Source organism: Ochlerotatus camptorhynchus, unplaced genomic scaffold (genome assembly GCF_037179485.1).
Source record: "Ochlerotatus camptorhynchus isolate MF236.1 unplaced genomic scaffold, CSIRO-AGI_Acam_v1.1 ptg000402l, whole genome shotgun sequence".
NCBI lineage: Eukaryota > Metazoa > Arthropoda > Insecta > Diptera > Culicidae > Ochlerotatus > Ochlerotatus camptorhynchus.
Window position 1 is genome coordinate 1,856,502 of NW_027040888.1, and position 20,103 is coordinate 1,876,604.

General features: G+C 39.4%; 1 protein-coding gene across 1 annotated transcript; it reads left to right on the forward strand.

Moving 5' to 3' along the window:
• The first annotated feature begins 2,715 nt into the window (after window positions 1-2,715).
• Window positions 2,716-18,446, forward strand: Paip2 (polyA-binding protein interacting protein 2). The gene is made up of 3 exons (XM_065233497.1): window positions 2,716-2,850; window positions 16,794-17,141; window positions 17,209-18,446. Exons 2-3 carry the CDS (start codon window positions 16,828-16,830, stop codon window positions 17,330-17,332), a joined length of 438 nt encoding a protein of 145 aa, XP_065089569.1. The 5' UTR covers window positions 2,716-2,850; window positions 16,794-16,827; the 3' UTR covers window positions 17,333-18,446.
• Window positions 18,447-20,103: the final 1,657 nt, after the last annotated feature.

Genomic DNA, 20,103 nt, shown 5'->3' on the forward strand with positions numbered 1-20,103 from the left:
TAGATGCCATGATTAAATTTTGAATTGGTAGGATACAAGAAGAGGTTGCAAAGAATGTGTTTGACATATTAAACCTGTTTAATACACTTCATGAGAGTCACAGTCAGCGATTTTTCACAAACTCACTCACTCACTCACTCACTCACTCAGCGATCAGCAAATCGCTGATTGTGACTCATAGAAAGCAAAATTTACAGGTTTTATGTTTCCAACGCATACTTTGTAACCTCTTCTTGTAAGTTACAAGTAAAACATGCCATAATACCATCTTTTGGTTTTATTATTCAGAAAAACATTATTTTAGCTGAAATGAGTCTATGCAACCTTGCACCCATTATTCCCAAAAACAAAGCGCTCCGACCCAATCAATTTTTATCTTCATCCGATAGGCCGAAGTTAATTTATTGGCGTTTCAATGGCGTTCCAATGCGTTAGGCCGAGTTTAGAATCCGTAGGCCGCGTTTGGCGTCAAGAAGCAGTGTTAGACTTTTGACAATATCTCAACGATTGGTTTCTCTATATCAAATCTTACAGTACATACGGAAAGGTAAATAAATTTGGAATCCATCAGTAATAATAACATTCCGTTTGATGCTAAACTGCGCTAGCTTAAGTAAGACTAAGTGTGGGTTGTGCTTAATAGGCCGGAAATGGGGTAGTTAACCCTACATTAGTTACCTTTTTTGACTCAACGGCGCGCTTGTGCCGTGTCTTTGAAAAAAAATGAGAGAGTAAACTATATTGTATATTATGTTCTGATTCATATTTCGGACATTTAAGGCAAGTGCTTCAAACAACGATCTTAAAATTAATAATAACACATTATTTAGTTGATTTTCTTCCATACATTGCTACATTGAGCCAGCTATAAGGATATGTTAATGAAAAAATCAGATCCTCTCGAGAATCAGTGTTATTTAACTAGGGCTGCCTAGATTTAAATTTCGGACACTTTGGGAATACACGGGTTTTATCTATAAAAAAAAGGTTTTAAATCCGAGGGGCAGCTGCAGGAACAATCGTGATGTGTTTTTTTTTTAAGTTTATATCATTATATAACACTAGCTGAGTGTGCCCGACCTTGCTCGGGATTCAATATTAGCTTGAGTTTATGCGCCGATTTAAAAAAGCATGCTATATTTGTCTGTTTCATTTGTATGGGAGCCCCCCTGCATACAAATATTCACGCCGATCGGTTAAGTAGTTTCCGAGTCTATAAGGGTCAGTCAGAAATTCATTTTCATATAGGGGAAATGGCTCAGATGTTGGCCTATGGATCTAATATTGGGCCCATCGCTAAAAATCTGCTATTTATTAATTTTATCTAGATGAACACCTCATTGGGACGGTACTAATGGATATTTTGGTCACTATTGAAAATTTAGTTGATTGATGAATATATGTATGGACCCAAATTAGAAGCATTTAGGCCGACATTACATCCATTTCCCCTATATAGATTAAATTACAGGTTTTTCAAGATTTTGTTTTTCCTCTGTTCGGCACATAAAACCACTGCGACCAGTAATTTGATCTATTGTAGTATATTCCGGTTCCTTAGTTTAGTGCATGTCGTATTACTCCATCACTATTGAGAAATGATGAAGTATTCGGTTTCGATACATTTCTCATTCTTGCCTTCATAGCTAGGAATTGATTTTAATTAAAAGGTCCCGCGAAAGTGAGAGCACCCTCCAAAGGCGCTAACCTTTGTTAGTCAAAATTGGATTCCTTAGCAACAAAATTAAGCAAAGGCAACGATAATGACCATGCATCAGAACCCTAATCTTAACCACTTCAAACTAGGGAACAACAAATCAAAGACTAGGAATCACATAGATGAAGACTAACTAATACATTTTTTCTTGTTTCAAGATCATCCTCGGTGGACAAAGCCGAGTCTTGTCACTATAAAAAAAAGTAACAAAGACTAAGATGTGTTCCTTTGATCACTGAAAAAAAAAATCCTGATCCCCTAGTTTGAAGTAGTCATTACTAGGAATCGATGGTAGATCTTACATCCCGTAACAAATCACGAAATGGTGTGCTACCCATGTTAAGGGGCTTTTCATGATACAGTGAACGCCCGTTAATTTGAACGACACTTCACGCATATTAACGGGGTTCATTTTTAATTTGAACTTCTAGTAACCCTACGACCATCAGAAAAGCGAGTTTGGTTATTTGCTGTTTTGTTTTGATTCTGCGTTCCGTTTCGCATTGTTCCATTTCGCTTTTCTCCGATCCATGTGCCAAATGACGTTTTGAGCAATTTTGAGTTAGCACGGCATGCAGATTAGAGGGGTTCAAACCGAGGTTCAAACTAAAAAGTGTACAGATTAAAAACGGTCAGATTAACGGGGTCCACGGTATAATTATACACTGTCCGAAATATTACGGTGTCCGAAATATGAATCCATACGGTATATTTGGTTAAATTCTTGTAAGCTGACCAGGAATGTAGTTTCACGTCAGTTTTTCTGTATTTAATATAGATTTAAAAAAGTTAAACACACCTTATTTCCTACACAGTGTGCAAGCCCGGACATGTCCAACTACGCCACAAAAACAGTATCCCTCGTTGCTTTTCCAACGCTGACATCGACCAGCGCTCACGTCAAACGACGTGCACTCCACTGACAGAGAGCACAATTTCAATCATCATTCGATGCCATCACTTTTACAATGCAGTGTTCAGTCGCCATCTGCAAATGATATTTATTATTACTCGAGCCGTCCGCCTCGCATCGTCGTCGTTGTCGTCGTTTATAAGTGGTTGCTGGTCTCGCAAGTGAGTGAGTGGTGTTGATTGCAAGTGTGAGCTGAAAAAACAACAAAGCAGGCCAGAAAGTAAGTTCCCGATTTTTCTTATGTCGAAAACAAGTTAAAAAGTTGCCCTTTCCCAGTTCGGTCCATTTCGAAATTGTTGTGATCTAAATTTTGTGTGATTTTTAATTAGATTTTGACCCCAGAGAAGTGGTGGAAAAAAGATCCCGTGGTATATTTTTTTTTTACCTTGGAAGTCTTCTGCTCGAGAGACACAGGTAGGCAGAAATGGCCTCTTGGAGGCCATTCAACTAAGACGAACGCGTATAACATATCATTGACTGTGTGCAGGCAGTGCTCGCGAGTTCGTCCATCATTGAGATTTCGTAAATGCGTTGTGGGAGCTATGCCACATGGAAATTGATTTTATTGGTTGAAAACTGTCGTATTTAGCGTGACATAGTCGGTAATATGGCCATTTTGCTTGGCTAATTACTGTGGCTAACGGTAAACGAGCCCCGTGACATCACGGCGAAACGCGGAAATATATGCTCTGCGGGGTGGATTTCACTGATTTGCATTTCTAGTCCAGAAGAAGGACGCATAGGTATATGTAGGTAGGTTCGAGCGAACGTATAAAAGTGTTACACATATTGAAGAATGAATGACCGATGACCGATGTGAGCGTCGTCGTCAGGTCCTTCGCCATTCGATGATGGTATAGAATAAATTGTGTGTTGTTTTGTGTTGTGTATCTATCGAGGTGTGTACCTGATTTTGTATGTTTATTTTTATTATTTCTGTATTACTCACATGCCCAGTCGCATGTAGGCAGCCGTATGTTCGTAGTTTTGGTTTTATTTAGCTTCTGTTTTTCTGATATTTCGGTTTTGCCCCGACCTTGTTGATGAGCTTGCGATTTTTTTCGCATTCATCAGAACTTCGTATTATCTCCTCCGCCATACACTTCATATTTTTTCGTGCGTATTAAATGGTTGAGAAACTAAATTCGGAAAATATTTGGATGGTGGAGAATCCGAAAACTAATATTTCTTTATTCAATTCAGACGAAGAATTCGGCCCTTCTAGCACTTTTTGCAATGTTTATGGTCTCTAGATTCTTAATAAAAGGTACACAAAGGTACATATGTTTTTCTTCATTTATTTTATTATTACTGATTCACCTGTTATATACATAACAATTCACAAATTTTGCATATTTTTTCAGAATTAAAGAATTCGATTGAAATATTTAGGTGTTTAAGGTTCACTGAAGAGCTCTGCGAACGTCTCCAAAGTTTCCAGGAATTATTAGATTGCTATGTGAACGCTTAACATATGTATTTTGTTGTTCTTGAGCAAGTTTGTGACTCTACGTCTACATCTGCTCCTTCTTTGGCGATAATTACGTCCCTACTGTGACTTTACGCCGGTCCTCAAAACTTCAAGTTTTTTTGAGCACTTCCACAGTTGTTAATTGAGAGCTTTCTAAGCCGGTACCATTTTTGCTTTAGTATAATTGTATGGCTAGTACAAACATACTATATCCCCAGGGAAGTCGAGAAATTGCTTTGCAGCTGCGCCATTACCGACTGAGCTAAGGTAGGCCTACCCAACTAGCAGACTAGCTTATACAGCCGAAAATTGCCTTATGCATCAAATTTATTCATGTATGTGCTGAGCTCCAGCTTAAACTGTTTGTTGGGTGCTCTACATATTTAAGCTGTTATTCTTATGGTGGTAAGCTCACACTGGTCATATCGACGGCTTAAATCCCGGTAAAGAAAGCCCGGCTGCTTTGATGTCGACATCAGATTTAATCTACACGAATCTAAGCAACTTTTTGCAGATCATCCAAACAGGAGCGGGACTAAAAGTTAATCCGAGTTGAAGCTTACAGTCATTAGAGCAGAACCAGAAGCAATAGGATATTGTCTACATTTTCTTGGGATAGCTTCAGAAATTATCAAAAAGTCTTCATAAATTCAGCGACTATCTGTGCAAATTCTTCAAATTTGCTCCAAAACACCTTACTAGCAATTTCGAAATGACGTAAGAAGTTTTAGATTTTCTTCAAGTCCTTTCTATTATTTTTTTTTACAAAATGTAGGTTAATTATCCAGGACGTTTTCAAACAAGTTCTGAATTGTGTACTCGAGCTAATATTTTATTTAAACTGTCAAATAACCTTTAAAAATACACTCAACTCTACACAACACATTATCGGTAGCATTTTAAGAAAATTGTCGAATTATTCCGCGTACGATAAGTGTTGATTTTTATTCTTTTTTTATTATTATTATTATTCCGCGTAAGATGTGTTTTCACACATTTGAACCAAAATGATGTGGAAGTTCCAAATTTGTACTTGACTTTTGCAAATGCAGGCTATTCGAATGAGGCCAATGTAAAATAAGACACGTATTAAAAATCTCAAGCATTGATCCGCAGGAAAGGTCAGTTCAGGTTCCGCTCATTTTACCTGGCTTCTGGAACAACCCGTGTATCTTTCTACAGTGGTTTTAGGCATTCAATATAATTCAGTATTTGAAAGCATTTGTGGTTTGATCGGTTCTCTATTGATCTTCTACTAGTCAAATAAGAACCTCTTCTCAAGGAACACCGTCAACTTGTTTTGAATCCGACAAGTTTGTTCTGAACACGGGCTCAATACAACTGACAGCTTTTTGAAATAGCTTAAAGGGTGTCCAGAGTTAAATTGCATCACTTAGAAGTATTCGCCAAAAATAAATCTGTCAACCAGGCTTGCTTTCACTCACTTGCAATAAAACAATGATTTTCGGAATTTTGGAATGATTAGATGTTATAATGATATTTTGTACTTGTTAGATACAAGAAGAGGTTGGGAGGCAAGTGTTTGACACACAAAACCAAACACAAAGCGACATCCCGAACGGAATAGTTGGGTTTGCGTTTGAAGACAGCAACCACCCGCTTGTGATCTTCAACGCAGTTCGGAACACTTTTTCTTCTACTCACTTGCTTCCAATCGACAGTTAAACCAACAATCAATACGAAACCAACGATTTTAAATTGGCTCACCACTTGACTAGCCTATTGGTCCCAAGCAAACAATTAACGTACCCTATTCTAGTCGAAGTTCTAGTACTACGCAATGTTTGTTTTGATTCGCTATGAAAGGTTGACAGATAAAATGAGGGGTTATTGGTTTTTCCTATGTTTCGAGGGGTGAATCATTAGCTTGGGACCGAAGAGAGTACCAGAGCTGAGCCAAAAAGTTGAGTACGTTATTTTGGGACTTTCTAGTCTTAGAGTTACCTCTATGGTTAAACGTTCTCCGAAACGTTTTATGGCACGAGAAACAGTAGATTGTAGGATTCTCAACATCTTTCCGATGGCTTGGTGCGAAAGATGTGAGTCTCGATGTGAGTTGTTGAGGAGAGCGTGTAAAATTTTCTCGCGCACGCGCTGTTCCTTCGACCCCATTTTTAAAATCACTAGAATAGGATTGGGCGATCTTGTATCGATCTTTGGAAGATCGATCTTTTTCATCCAGATTTTCGTTTTTTCGGATCGATTGTCCACGAAAAGATCGAAAAAAACGATCTCTTCTTTCGATCTTTTCGATCTTAAAAAAAAAATTTTTTGTTCATTTTTTAAGTGTATTTAAATTGAAAAAAGAATTTACTCTCACCCCAGACTGCGTAGTAAATTTAATGAACATAACGTCAACATCAGGATCAGCAACTACATTTGAAGGTTTGTTCTACCTCCCTCTTGTGCTCATTGCTCCTTACCGTCACGACAACATTTAATTGAATATTATACAGGAAAGAATTTCTGAGGGTACCAACGTAAACAAAAGTATTAAAATAAAAATCAAAAGATCGATCTACCGAAGATCGATTCTTTGGTACCGATTTAATAAGTGGATCGATTCTAGAGCCAAAAATAAGATCAATCCGTCAAGATCGATCTTTCTTTGAAGATCGCCCAATCCTATGCTAGAAATTTCACAATATTGAGATTTTCACGTCCGGTTGTATTGGTGCGATATGTGAGAGCGTGTTAGTAAATATCCGAGGAAAATACATAACAAATCGATGTAAAACTCATTTTGACAGGTCTACTTTCATACATTTATTAGGTTAGCCAGAGGAAAATAATAAATAACTTTACACGGCGTTGCTTCCGCTAGTGTGCGTGCGTTAAACGTCACTAATCTCTATGAAACTCACGCAGTGGCTGTTGTGCCCTGAACCGTCTCACCTTCAATAGCAGTTGATTTTCAGCGTTCCAACACAGAAGCATGCAGCAGCAGGAACGATCATTTGTCCGTCAATCAGCCGAAAGGAAATTAACGGCGAGTGTGTGCACTTGTCCTTCCAAATCTCCCTTGATAGTTGGAATTCTTCACTTGATTCCAGAAAACTCACTCACGTAATCACAATATCAAAACGCATGATTTATTATAAACACAAACTAACGGACACTACATTTATTAATCGACTTAACTAACTAGACTACACAAAGGAATACAAATATGCGGTTTACCGCGACCGTATGACCGTAACCAGTGGTCCGTCCGATGACTTGTTCGCAACTGCTGATCGGTTTTGATTTAGAGCAATGCAACAGATCCAGAGAAGCTGATCTGTTGCGAGAGACGTGACGTCACGGATCCCGATGGTCGATGGTCTGGTAAGCCAGGTCGACACTCTCGTCGGTCGTGATCGTCCGCTCTTCTACTCCGTTTAGATCACATTGGATCTTTCTACTACCTAACCCTAGCCTTACAGGAATACATGAGAACAATAAGTTTGTTTGTCGATCGATATCGTCTATCCTCATGGTGTGGTACATAAGGGTCTAGAACAATAGCCCAGACGTAAACAACTCCGCCGGCGGTTGCACAGACAGACTATTGTGGTGGTTAGCTACGGATAGTGATGACCAGGGTTGTAGCTGAGTGGGGATCTCGCTACCGAACACTCTCAACCACCCTGAAATTGCTGCAATTTCTGAAACGAAAAAAAAAACTTCCTCTTCGAAAGGGATAACGATGGGATCAGGATTCGGTGGGGTTTGTTGGTTGAGCTTTGGGCCGTTCAGTGTCCTTCGTGTTATCCAGGCTAGGGAGCAGGCAGATCCTTTCCACCGGTCGCTTGAGGAATCCATCCTTCGTTTTCAGTGTTACAACTCGAACGGCTCCGTCTTCACCTGGATGGGTCTCCGTAATTCGTCCCATTTTCCACCGTATTGGGGGTAGATTCTTGTCGCAAACTACCACCAATCTGCCGACCTCGATTTGCTTCGCTGGACCTAAGCGTTTCGTACGTCCTTGGAGTTGGCACAAATACTCCTTGCGCCATCTATTCCAAAATCCCTGGAACTTCTGCTACAGCTGTTGATAACGATTCAGTCGGTTTGTTGGAACATTCAACCAGTCAGGTTCAGGTAGCTCGTGGAGGGATGAACCGATAAGGAAGTGGCCTGGTGTCAATGGCTCTAGGTCGTTTGGGTCATCAGAGATGGGCGTAATCGGCCGGGAATTAAGGCACGCTTCGACTTGCACGAGCAGGGTTTGAAAATCTTCTGGCGAGATCGGTTCTTCTCCAACGACTCTAAGCAGATGATGTTTGGCTGATCGCACGGCCGCCTCCCAAAGGCCACCAAAGTGAGGAGCATTTGGAGGATTGAAGTGCCATTGGATGCCTTCGTTTGTGCAGTATTTGGTTACCGCTTCCTGGTGCTTACTGTCCCGTAACATCGTGAACAGTTCCTGGAGCCGATTTCTTGCTCCGACAAAGTTGGTCCCGTTATCGCTATACATGTCGGTACACCTGCCTCTCCGTCCTATGAAACGGCGAAGAGCTTGGAGGAATCGATCGGTGGATAAATCCGAGACGAGCTCCAGATGAACTGCCTTTGTCGCCATGCAGATGAATACTGCTACGTAGGTCTTGACGGCGACACGCCGTGGACCAGGACGTACGAAGACAGGTCCGAAGTAATCCACACCAACCTTAGCGAACGGACGCGACACGGTGACTCTGGCTGATGGCAGCTCTCCCATGAACTGCTGAAGCGGCGGCGGTTTTGCTCTGAAGCATTTCAAGCAACGATGGACAACCTGTCGAGCTACATTCCTCCCTTTTAATGGCCAAAACTTCAATCGGATGGTGCTCAATAGAAGCTGCGGTCCTGCGTGTAACAGGATGTGATGGTAGTGCTCCGTAATCATCCTGGTTAATCGATGGTAAGCCGGTAAGACTAGCGGGTGCTTGGTACCTTCAGACTCGTTGGAATGACGCAGTCCTCCTCCTACACGTAGAAGCTGATCCTCCGGGAGATATGGATTAAACCACCAAAGTGGTGATTTTCTGGAGACCAGCCTTCCCTGAGACAACGCCGTTCGCTCTTCGGAGAAGGTTTCCCGTTGAATCAAACGAATTATGGTGAATTCTGCTTGTCGTAATTCCGAAATGGTGAGAAACCCTACCGTATGGTCAGCCGATCGAGTTTTCAAGCGTCTTATTAACCGTTGCCATACCGCTGTGCATCTTATGAGGCTAGTGTAGTTTGGAAACTTGCTGATGTACCAATCATTGAAGTTTGCCAACGTGGATGATGTGCCTGCTGCAACGGTTCGTCGTGTCTCGATCTGATGTTCGTCTTCTGTTGGGATTTCTGCCGTAGTGGGCCATCTATTCTCCTCCTCGGCTAACCAACGTGGACCGTGCCACCAGAAATCGTTCTGGATTAGGTCTTCCGGCGAAAGTCCCCTAGATATCATGTCTGCAGGGTTTTCAAATCCTGGTACATGTCGCCACTGAAATCCTTCGGTAAGGGTTTGTATTTTCGCTACCCTGTTGCTCACGAAGGTGTTCCAGTTCGATGGAGATGATGCCAACCATCGAAGTACGCACGTTGAGTCCGTCCAGAAGTGTGCAGAAGCGTCGATCTTGATTGATTGTAGCACCTTCTCGAATAACTGCGCCGATAGCAATGCGCCGCAGAGCTCCAACCGAGGAATCGTTTGACATTTTAACGGTGCTACCTTTGATTTGGAGGTTAGAAGACGAACGATGACTCTTCCTTCCACATCTTGACTCCGCAAGTACACGCATCCACCATATGCTCGCTCGGAAGCGTCCGAAAAGCAATGTATCTGAACGCTCACTGGTCTGGGAGTGATTACGCAGCGACTAATACGGATTTGATTGAGTAGCGGGAGTTGCTCATGGAATTTCTGCCAACGCTCACCCACCGTTGAAAGCACAGGCTGATCCCAATCTAGTCCGATACCATCTTCGTTTCGCCATGCCCACAGTTGTTGAAGAAAGATCTTGGCAGAGAGGATTGTGGGTCCCAGGAAACCTGTGGGGTCGAATAGTCCTGCTATCGTTGATAGAATCTTGCGCTTGGTAAGTGATTCGCTGGGATCGAGTGGTGAAATGCTGAATTGGTACCTAAACTCATCCGTAGAGGGTATCCAAGTAAGTCCCAACGTCTTGAGTGATGGATCTGGATCCAAGTTGATCCCTTCCGTGGGTCGAATCGCAAGTTCCTCTTCAGGAAGTCCTTGCAATGTCGCCGCTTGATTGGAGGCCCACTTCCGAAGTCGAAATCCTCCACCCTTCAGCATGTCCACGAGTTCTTTTCGTAGATCAGTTACCTCCTCGATTGTATCAGCACCTGTGATCACGTCATCCATATACGTGTCTTCGCGGATTGCCTTCGCTGCCAGCGGGAATCGATCTTCTTCTTCCGTCGCAAGCTGATGCAGCGTCCTCGTTGCCAGGAACGGTGCTGATTTGGTTCCGTACGTAACTGTGCCAAGCTCGTACGTCGTGACCTCATCGGTTGGACGAGGCCGCCAGAGAATACATGTCAGTGGTCTGTCTTCTTGTCGAATGTTGATCTGACGGAACATTTTTTCGATGTCAGACACCAGCATGATTTGCTTTATCCGACAGCGCAATATGATCGACCGTAGATCCTGCTGTATTACATGTCCAACATCTCATCCAAAATTTCATTAAAATTAACTCAATGGGCAAAATTTTACCGCTTTTTTAAAGTGATTCAATTTAACTGTGGACACCCTTTAGAGCCACTATCCGGATGTTATCAGTGCGTCCAAGATATTCAATTGAATTGATTGTACTATCTGAATAGCGATAGAGCGGTGTTGCAGTGGTAAGCGTGATTACCTCTCACTTTCACAAAGTTTCTTGAACTTAAACTGTGTTCCATGAACTCAAAGGAACCTGAACGTCTTGCAATCCATTGAGCTTTTCCAAAGTCCCTGAACCCCTATGAAGTGCTCTGCACTTGTGGGAAATTCCGCGATCTCCTGGGAAGTTCCTTCAGCGTCTACGAAGCTCCCTGCACTTCAAAGATATTTATATAGCTTAAACAAATTTCAATTGAATTTTTACCAAGACGGTTGAATCTATGGTTTCTATAACTCATACAATGTTTCCTACATGATTCACTTAACCTCTAAAAAAATCTTCGAAGTTCCCTGTACTTGCTCCAAGTTTCATAATCATTATTTTTCCAAGATCTCATAACTCCTGAACCAAGAACCGGAACCTTTTGCAATATATTTTTTCTGAACATCCGGGTGAAACAAAAATCCCAAATCTTCCAGAAACTTCAGTGAGCTTTTTTAATTAACTTCTCTGACAAACTGCTTCGAAGATCCCTCAACTGATCCCTGAATTTCTGAAAAGTTTACTGAAGATCTGCGATTTTTCCCGATTTTCTTCCCTGTACTTCTTTAAAATTCTCTAAAGATTAACAAAATTCCCTTCTTCTGTGAAGTTTTACGAAGTTCCTGCAATTCTCTTAACTTCTTTGGTGTATTTTCACTTAAATTTGGCTCTACTAAAATAAATAAAAATGTTCGGAAATCCCTCTGTTGTCGATCGTCCGATTTTCGATAAGGTGTTTGATAAAATTGATTCCTGGTCTGTCGGAAATAAGTCTGGTACAATAGCAGGGTTATTTGAAAAATTTTCATCTGTCAAATTTAAGTGAAAATTCACCAAATGGAACACAGCCTTAATTGTGAAAAGTCAAGGATCCTGAAGAAGTACTTTTAATTGTTTTGCCTGAGAACGCCTTTTAATTGAATTCCACTGCCTTGAGCTTGAGACGAAGAGTGGGAAGCATAAAGCAGAAATCTCCAAAGGGTCACCCATATTAGATTCGTTTGCGTTGCTTGGACGTAAATTTGACGCGTCAGATCCGGATCTAATGTGGGTAGTCGATTAAAGCTCTGAACCATTTGGTGGATTTTTTTAACTTTTGGTTAAAATTTTACAGATGGAAAGTTATTGATTAACCCTGCTATTCGAGCGTGGTTATTTCTGACAGACAAGCACTGGCGTGCACAGGGTGGGGCAAGGTGGGGCAATTGCTCCTCCTTTTATAAATAAGATGTTTATTTCCACATTTCCAAATTACGATATAAAATAACTTGTTTTCTTGATAACTTGATTTGAAGGTAAAATAACTTCATTTCATACTATAAGGGCACTGTAAATCTTTTATTGCGTCAATTCCTTTGAGATGGTGTCTGAAAATTGCACCACAAAGGTGCATAAAGGGACAAATTTCAATGAAATTTTTTGGTCAAAAAATTGCACCACAGTGGTGCATACAAAAAAATTCTGATGTAATTTTTTTTTTCAAGGTGGTTCATGGAGGAATAAAAGAAGAGGGTTAATTTAAGGTTGAAAAAATTTACCTTCGTGGTGGTAAATCGAAGAGAAAGCTTTTTATTGAATATCTGGTGTAAAAATATCATCAATCATGGAGGGACTAATCAAAATGTATAACCCTGGTGGAAAAATTGAATCACGCTAAAAATTTGGAGGTGCACATTCAACTGAATATTTCTTGTGGAACGTTCGCAATACTGTGATGAATGTAGAAGCAAGGTTTATTCATTTTTCGGGTGCATAATTTGCAACGTTCTTATGAATGCAAGCTTCATTGAAAATTTATGGTGGAAAATTTGCACCATTCTGAGAATTGCACCACAAAAGTGCATGGTAAAACAAACTTCTGACAATTGTTGGTGCACCATTCTGGTGAATGGAGGTGAATGCTTTATTGAAAATTTCTGGTGCAAAATTTGTATCGCTCTGATAAACGAAATTAACAGAAAATTTCTGGTGGAAAACTTGCACTGGTCTGGTAAATGAAGGCACAAGCTTCATATAAATTAAGCTATATTGAAAACTTCTGGAGCAAAATCTGCACCATTCTGGTGAACGAATGGGCAAGCTTTTCGGAAAATGTTTGGTCTCAAATTTGCATCCTTTTGCTCAATAGAGGAACAAAGTTTAATTATAATTTCTGGTGTAAAATTTGCTCCATTCTTATGATTGGAGGGAAGCTGCTTTACTGAAAATTTATGCTGAAAATCTGAAAATAGGGACAAGTTTTATTTGGTGGAAAACCTGCAACATTGTGATGATAGGAAAAGTAAGCTAGATATTGAAAATGTCTGGTGGAAAATGGAAATAGGAAATTTGCACCAATCAGAAGATTGGAGAACATTTTTTTTTGAACATTAACGGTGAATTATTTGCATCGTTTTGGTCAATGGAAATTTCCTGGTGTAAAAGTTTCTGGTGTACAATTTTCTGGTGTTAAATTCAATCTGCTGCATGAAGGGGCTAGCTGAATTGAAAATTCCTGATGTAAAAATTGCACAGTTCTGGTGAATGGAGGGGCAGGCTTTATTGAACATTTCTGGTAGAAAAACTATAATGTTTTGGTGAATGGACGGACAACTTAAACTAGACTTCCGAGAAGAACCTCAAGGGTATTGAATTCTGAAGAGTAGTTCCAAAAGGAAAGATTTCTGGGGATGATTCCATGAAAATTCTGCGAATAATTTCTAGTGAATCCTGCAGATAGTTGCAAGATAATTTCAAAAATAATATCGAGAGAATCAAATTTTGAATGAAATTCCAAAGGGATATTGGGGAAATTTTCAAGGAAATTCCGGAGATAGTTTCAAGTTCATTTTGGGAAGAATTTCTGGAGAATACAGAGGAAATTCTTCTGAAACATTAGGGGAATTTCATTTCCAAGATTCTAAGAAAAAAAGTTCTAGAATATTCCGAGAAGAACCTCATGTCCTATTGAATTCTAAGGACAGTTCCAAAATAGTTCTGGAGATATTACAAATTAAATTCTGCGGATAATTTCTAGTGCATCCTGCAGATAGTTCCAAGATAATTTCTAAAAGAATACCGAGAAAATCTAATTTTGAATGAACTTCCAAAGGGATTTTAGGCAAAATTTCAATCGAATTCCGAGGATAATTTCTAGCTCATTCCGGGAATAATTTCTGAAACATTAAAGGAATTTCAGTTCCAAGATGTTCTGAGAAAAAAAAAACCATGATGAATTGTAAATATAATTCCAGTGGAATTATTCTAAGAAGAATTTCAAAAGAGCTCTTCGGAGAGTTCTAAAAACTTCGAGAAGATCCTCAAGGATATTGAATTCTGAGGACTGTCCAAAATATTTCTGGGGAGTATTCCAATAAATGTCTGCGAATAATTTCTAGTGAATCCTGCAGATAGTTCCAAGATAATTCCGAAAAGAATACCGAGAAAATTAAATTTTGAGTGAAATTCCAAAGGGTTTTTGAGGAAAATTTCAAGGGAGTACCAATAATTTCTAGATCATTCCGGGAATAATGTCTAGATAATACTGAGGAAATTCTTCTGAAACTCTAAGGGAATTTAAGTTCCAAGGTGTGCTGAGTAAAAGTCAAGAAGTATTCTCAAAATAATTCCAGAGGACTTCTGAGAAGAATTCCAAAAGAGCTCATAGAGTTCTAAAAATTTCTAAAAGAACCTAAGGAATTCTGAGGATTGACTTTTTCGCAACTGTACAAAGTTTAAAGACAGCTTTTGAATTCCCTAATTGAAAATTAGGTATAAGTTTGCCATTGAACCTTGGTCGATTGTTGTCTTACTAGGAATTTGTCTAAGAATCTTCTCTGAAAATTTCAAGTCATTTGTTACCGTGGTTGACATGCTCAATCCTTCGCACAAGTCGTCATTCCGTTAACAATCCTGTACTCGTTTATCAAAATAGTTTTGTGCGCCTTTGGTCCAATCGTTATATATTTTTTAAACCTTTTAATGATCCTATTACCCCTGGCATTTAGATCAAAATTTGAAAAAAATTAAAACTACAATTTTCGCTGAAAATGACCACGTTCAACGTACTTGCAACGGTAACAGTAAAGTGACTATAACAGCATATAAGGGCTTACAAAAATACTTACTTGAAATAGTCAAAAATTGTAACGATACCTTCAAAATATACAAAAACGTACTGCACAACATTTCAGAAAGGTAACTGAATAAAAGATGATACCAGTACCTTGAAGAATATATTTTCTTTGATTTGTATTTTTAACGTGTAAAGAAGAGCATGACGCAAAACATTATTACAACGATTCCTACAGGGTTCAGTAATTTGGAAGAAATCGACCGAGTTGCTGGGTAAACACAATCGCAGTGATACCAACAATCAATACGAAACTAACGATTTTAAATTGGCTCACCACTTTAGTAGCCTATTGGTCCCAAGCAAACGATTAACGTACCCTATTCTAGTTGAAATTCTATTACTACACTATGTTTGTTTTGATTCGCTATGAAAGTTTGACAGATAACATCAGGGGTGTGTGGATTCATGCAGAACATGCAGGGGTGAGTGAAATAGCTTGGGACTGCTTGGGACCGTTGTTCTGGTACTGAGTGAGCCAAAAATAATAATGATTTTCTTCGGGACCTACTAGTCTTAGAGTTACCTCTATGGTGATACCCATGTTGGTAGTATGGAAGCGTCGAAGAATTTCAAAACCAGGAAGTGTATCGACGAAGAACTGGACCACCAAAAACAGCTATGATTGCTGCTAGTAGCAGCTACAAAACCGCTATATAATGGAACATTTTATCGATATTGTGCCCATACTTTGTAAAGGTAGCCGACCACTTTGTGGACAGTCGGAAGGAGCGGAAAGTGTGCCACCCAGTTGGTGGCTAACTACGATCCTGTGCTGAAAAAACACTTGGCGGAAGGTGCGAAAAATTGCTAATATACAAGTAACCGTATTAAAAATGACATGATTACGTCGTTGCACAATATAATGTAAAGAAGATGAACCACCACCAGAGCAAAAAATAAATAAAATTAACTAAATCGAACAGTAGGGAAAAGTGGGAGGAGGACAGCACCATCTACCACGTACTTTGGAGTACTCCCCATCCCCAGATTAAATGCACCATAGAAAAAAATTGCCCCTCCTTAACAAGATTACTGTGCACGCTAGTGCAGACAAGAAGTTAAATTTTGACAATCGTGGCTGAGTTCTGCTCGAAAATCGAGCGGTCGGTAACACAGGGATTTTTGAACATAGAAAATAACTTTCGAAATGTCACTTTTATCCACGAGTTAAATTTAACTCGGCAAATGGTTCACAGCCTAATTAACTTATTTAGGCTCTGAACCATTTGGTGGATTATTTTAACTTTTGGTTAAAATTTGACAGATGGAAAGTTATCGATTAACCCTGCTATCCGAGCGGGGTTATTTCTGACAGACACGAAGTTAAATGTTGACAACCGTGGCTGAGTTCTTCTCGAAAACCGGTCGATCGACAGCACAGGGATTTTCGAACATCAAAAATAACTTTCGAAATGTCACTTTTAACCACGAGTTAAATTTAACTCGGCAAATGGTTCACAGCCTTAAAATCTAGTATTATTCGAAATTCGATGAATTCTTCTCGAGTATTCGGTCAAATGACTGGACACACATAAGCTCAGCACTCTGTATTGCCCAAATTTGCTAAAACCGATGTCAACTTGTGGTTGGCAAAACAATTGTTCACATCACAACTCACTCGTCACGACCTCGGACTTCGAATACGAGGGCAATATCCTATCGTAAACAGTGTTGCCTTGTTCAAAAACTCATGCAAACCTCTCTTCTAGCCATTCACAGCCGCTTAGTAAAGGTATAACAACAATGAAGATGCCCGATCACAACATTGGATGTAGTAGCTCGAACAACGGTTACAGCGGTAACTACAGCGACAGCTACGACTCGGACCCCGACGGTTACATAACCCCTCCGAACGAGGACAATTCCAACGGGGGCCCGAATCTGGACGAAGACTTTTCCGAATATATGTGGATGGAGAACGAGGAAGAGTTCGACAAGCAGGAAATGCAACGACTGGAAGAGGAAGCTCTCATGGAGCAGTGCATCGAGGCAATGCTCCAAGATGAGATGGACGCGGAACAGGAATCCAATGGGCAATCAACGCTGGAAGTTGGAAGGTCAGTACAAGTGGTGGGAATTTCGATGTGTGGAATAATGTTTTGACTATTGTTATTTTTTTACCAGTCCAAAGGAACTGTGCAATGCCCTGTCGACCCTGCAGATCACCAAGGACCAGAAGGTCAGCGTTGAGCAGTCAACCTTGAACCCTCTGGCGGCCGAGTTTGTGCCATCGTCGATGCCTGTTTAAAACTGCGACCGCACGTGATCTTCATCTCTCTCTCTATCTTTATCTTTCTCTAGCGATAGGCCACCAAGCGTAAAGAATACTCAATAAGCAAGTAAACCAACAAACAACAAACTTAACATGTTTCATATTCAAATAATTGTATCAGTCATCGTCGTTATAAACCATGTTGCATTTACTTTTCTGTGAAAAGTAAAGTTGAGTATTGTTGCGGGCGGGACTAACGAATCGCGGAGAGCTTCAGAAAGTGTGGTCTGTGAAATTCGAATGGCATGAGTAAGGCAGAAACAACCGTTTAACCGTTTACATATATAGGTAAAATGACGTACAAACCCAATGTTTTAGGTTATCTTGATCTCAACCGTGCGATGGCGCAGACTTGAGAGCAAGATATTACAACAACAAAAATAATCAAACGTCGTTGTTCAAGCAAGGAACGCTAGGTATTGTAGAATAATCGAGGAAAACAATTATTAAAATTCAATAACGTTTAAAAAATTGCGGCTTAGTTCAATCTATTGAAAATTGAAAAACATAACTACAAAAAATCATCATTTTCTGTTTACGTTAGATTACAACGAAAAGGTCTGGTCATTCGAAAATACTTTTATGTGATTCTCAATATCCTAAAAAACTGTACTTCAGTATTGTCGATGTTATTTTTTATGCAATAGTTTTCTTAATATTTTTTTTTTAGATAAAGCACTATATTTTTGCAACGAAAAAAATCAATTGCATCAATCCCTTCGATTGTGTTTCCTTAGATTTCGATTCAAATTACCTACTTCAAATATCGTTACAAGTACAGTGAATTCATTAAATGCAGAAACATAGTTCCTTAGTTTGAAGAATGTACTAAATGCCATTATTAAATGCTGATGTGTAGTGTTTTACCGCGAACAAAAAAAAATCGGTCATAGGCATAGCCTCAGCGACCAGTATCTAAGTAGGCCTACTACAAATTGCATAAAACCGTACAAAAAAAAACAACAAAACGAAAACTCAAAAAATGCTGTTCAAACAATCTTTAGTTTTGGTAGTTGCGTTTAAGCCCCAGCTACAATCCCTAATTTTGTCAAAATTTTCTACGAATCCAAATGTCTACCACAAACAAGGCGGAAACGAACAATTTCAAAAAGCGTATGTGCTGCCGCAATGCGAACAATGTTTAACAAAAGTGACTAAATATAGTTAGGGATCTTTTCTTTTTCCTAAAAAAAAGAAACGCTACGAAAATTGACGATGGAACTTGATGAGCTAGGCAAGAATCAATTGACGGCAAGTCTGAAACAACTATCGATAGAAGGGGATTACAAATCCTGTTTTAGGAAATAATGTTTCAACCTGTGATACGTTGCTTCTGACGAAACGGAATGTTTGAGAAAAAATTAAATGGAAATCATAGTTTTCTTCACTTTGTTTTTTGAACGAAATATTTTTTTTTTCGAGTAATCTCTACAAAATTTGACAAATAATATTTTTTGAAAAAAATTAAACTTTGAACAATTTTTCAGTGAATCAGTTTTTTTTTTCTATTTTCCTGAAATACCGTTCAAAGTAGTTTCTCGAAACGGTGCATAATCAACCATTAATCATGGATAGGAATGTGACATGCAAAATTCAACCCTTGCATTTAAACGAATAACAAAACGAAGATGAGAAAACCAAGTATCAGCAATGTTTTAGTCCTTCCCGTTAGACTCTTTTTATGATTGTGATTGTTTTTTATTTATTAATGAGTTAAGATAGCAGCGCAAAAAAAAAATAATTACGTATTTAACTTTAAGACAAGTAAGTTCAAAAATAAGTATCAACAGTGTGATAGTAAAAATATAAAAAAAATCTTTAAAACTCTATGAATTACATTTTATTTACTTTTTCAGAAAGAAGACCTACATTATCCGAATATTCCCTAGATTATGCCGAAGTACTCATTTAAAAAAATACCAGGTTTGGTTCGCACTAATTCAACGGTCGTAGTCTTAATTGATATCAACATTGTGCTAGAAGGTTTTACGAAACGGGCGGGCTTAAACATGCGAGGAACGATCTTCAATGAATCCAGCCAGTTCATCTGCTTCGCAGACGACGCGGACATTTCCAGGCGGCGGCAAAGCAGTACACCATGCTGAAACGTCTGAAATATGTTTGTTGAGTGGATGAATGATGGATGGTGGATGAATTTGTGTACCTCGGATCATCGGTGATGTCAAATAACAACTGTAGCACTACTAAGGACCCCACCATAAAAGAGAGCTTAACGACGTGTTCGGGGTATCATCCAAACCATTTGTGGGATAGTTTACCTATGCGGGATACAGTTCGTTTATCGTATTTGTTTATTAGGGTGACGTCTGGTAAACTTCACCCCGTAATAAGTGTACCATGCACAAGACGCTGATAAGACCGGTAGTTCAAGACGTGGACAATGCTCGAGAAGGACCTTCAAGCACTGGAAGTTTTCGAACGACGCGTGGTGAAGGCCATCTTTAGCGGGGTATATGGAAACGGTGTATGGAGGAGAAGAATGAACTACAAGCTGGTGCAGCTCTATGGCGAACCTACACACAAAAAATAATCGTTGATAAAATTAAAAAAACCATTGGTAAAATTAAAAGTTTGCGTTGGTTCTTTTTGGTAGAAAGTGGTTAGCTTTCAAAACGAAAGTCAACCAATTGTCTAATTAAAAGTTTTCCGTTCACTACTTTTAAAAGCTAAAACTTTTAAATGAATTGTACTACTGTCAAATGAAACGCACGGCGTATTGAAATTAA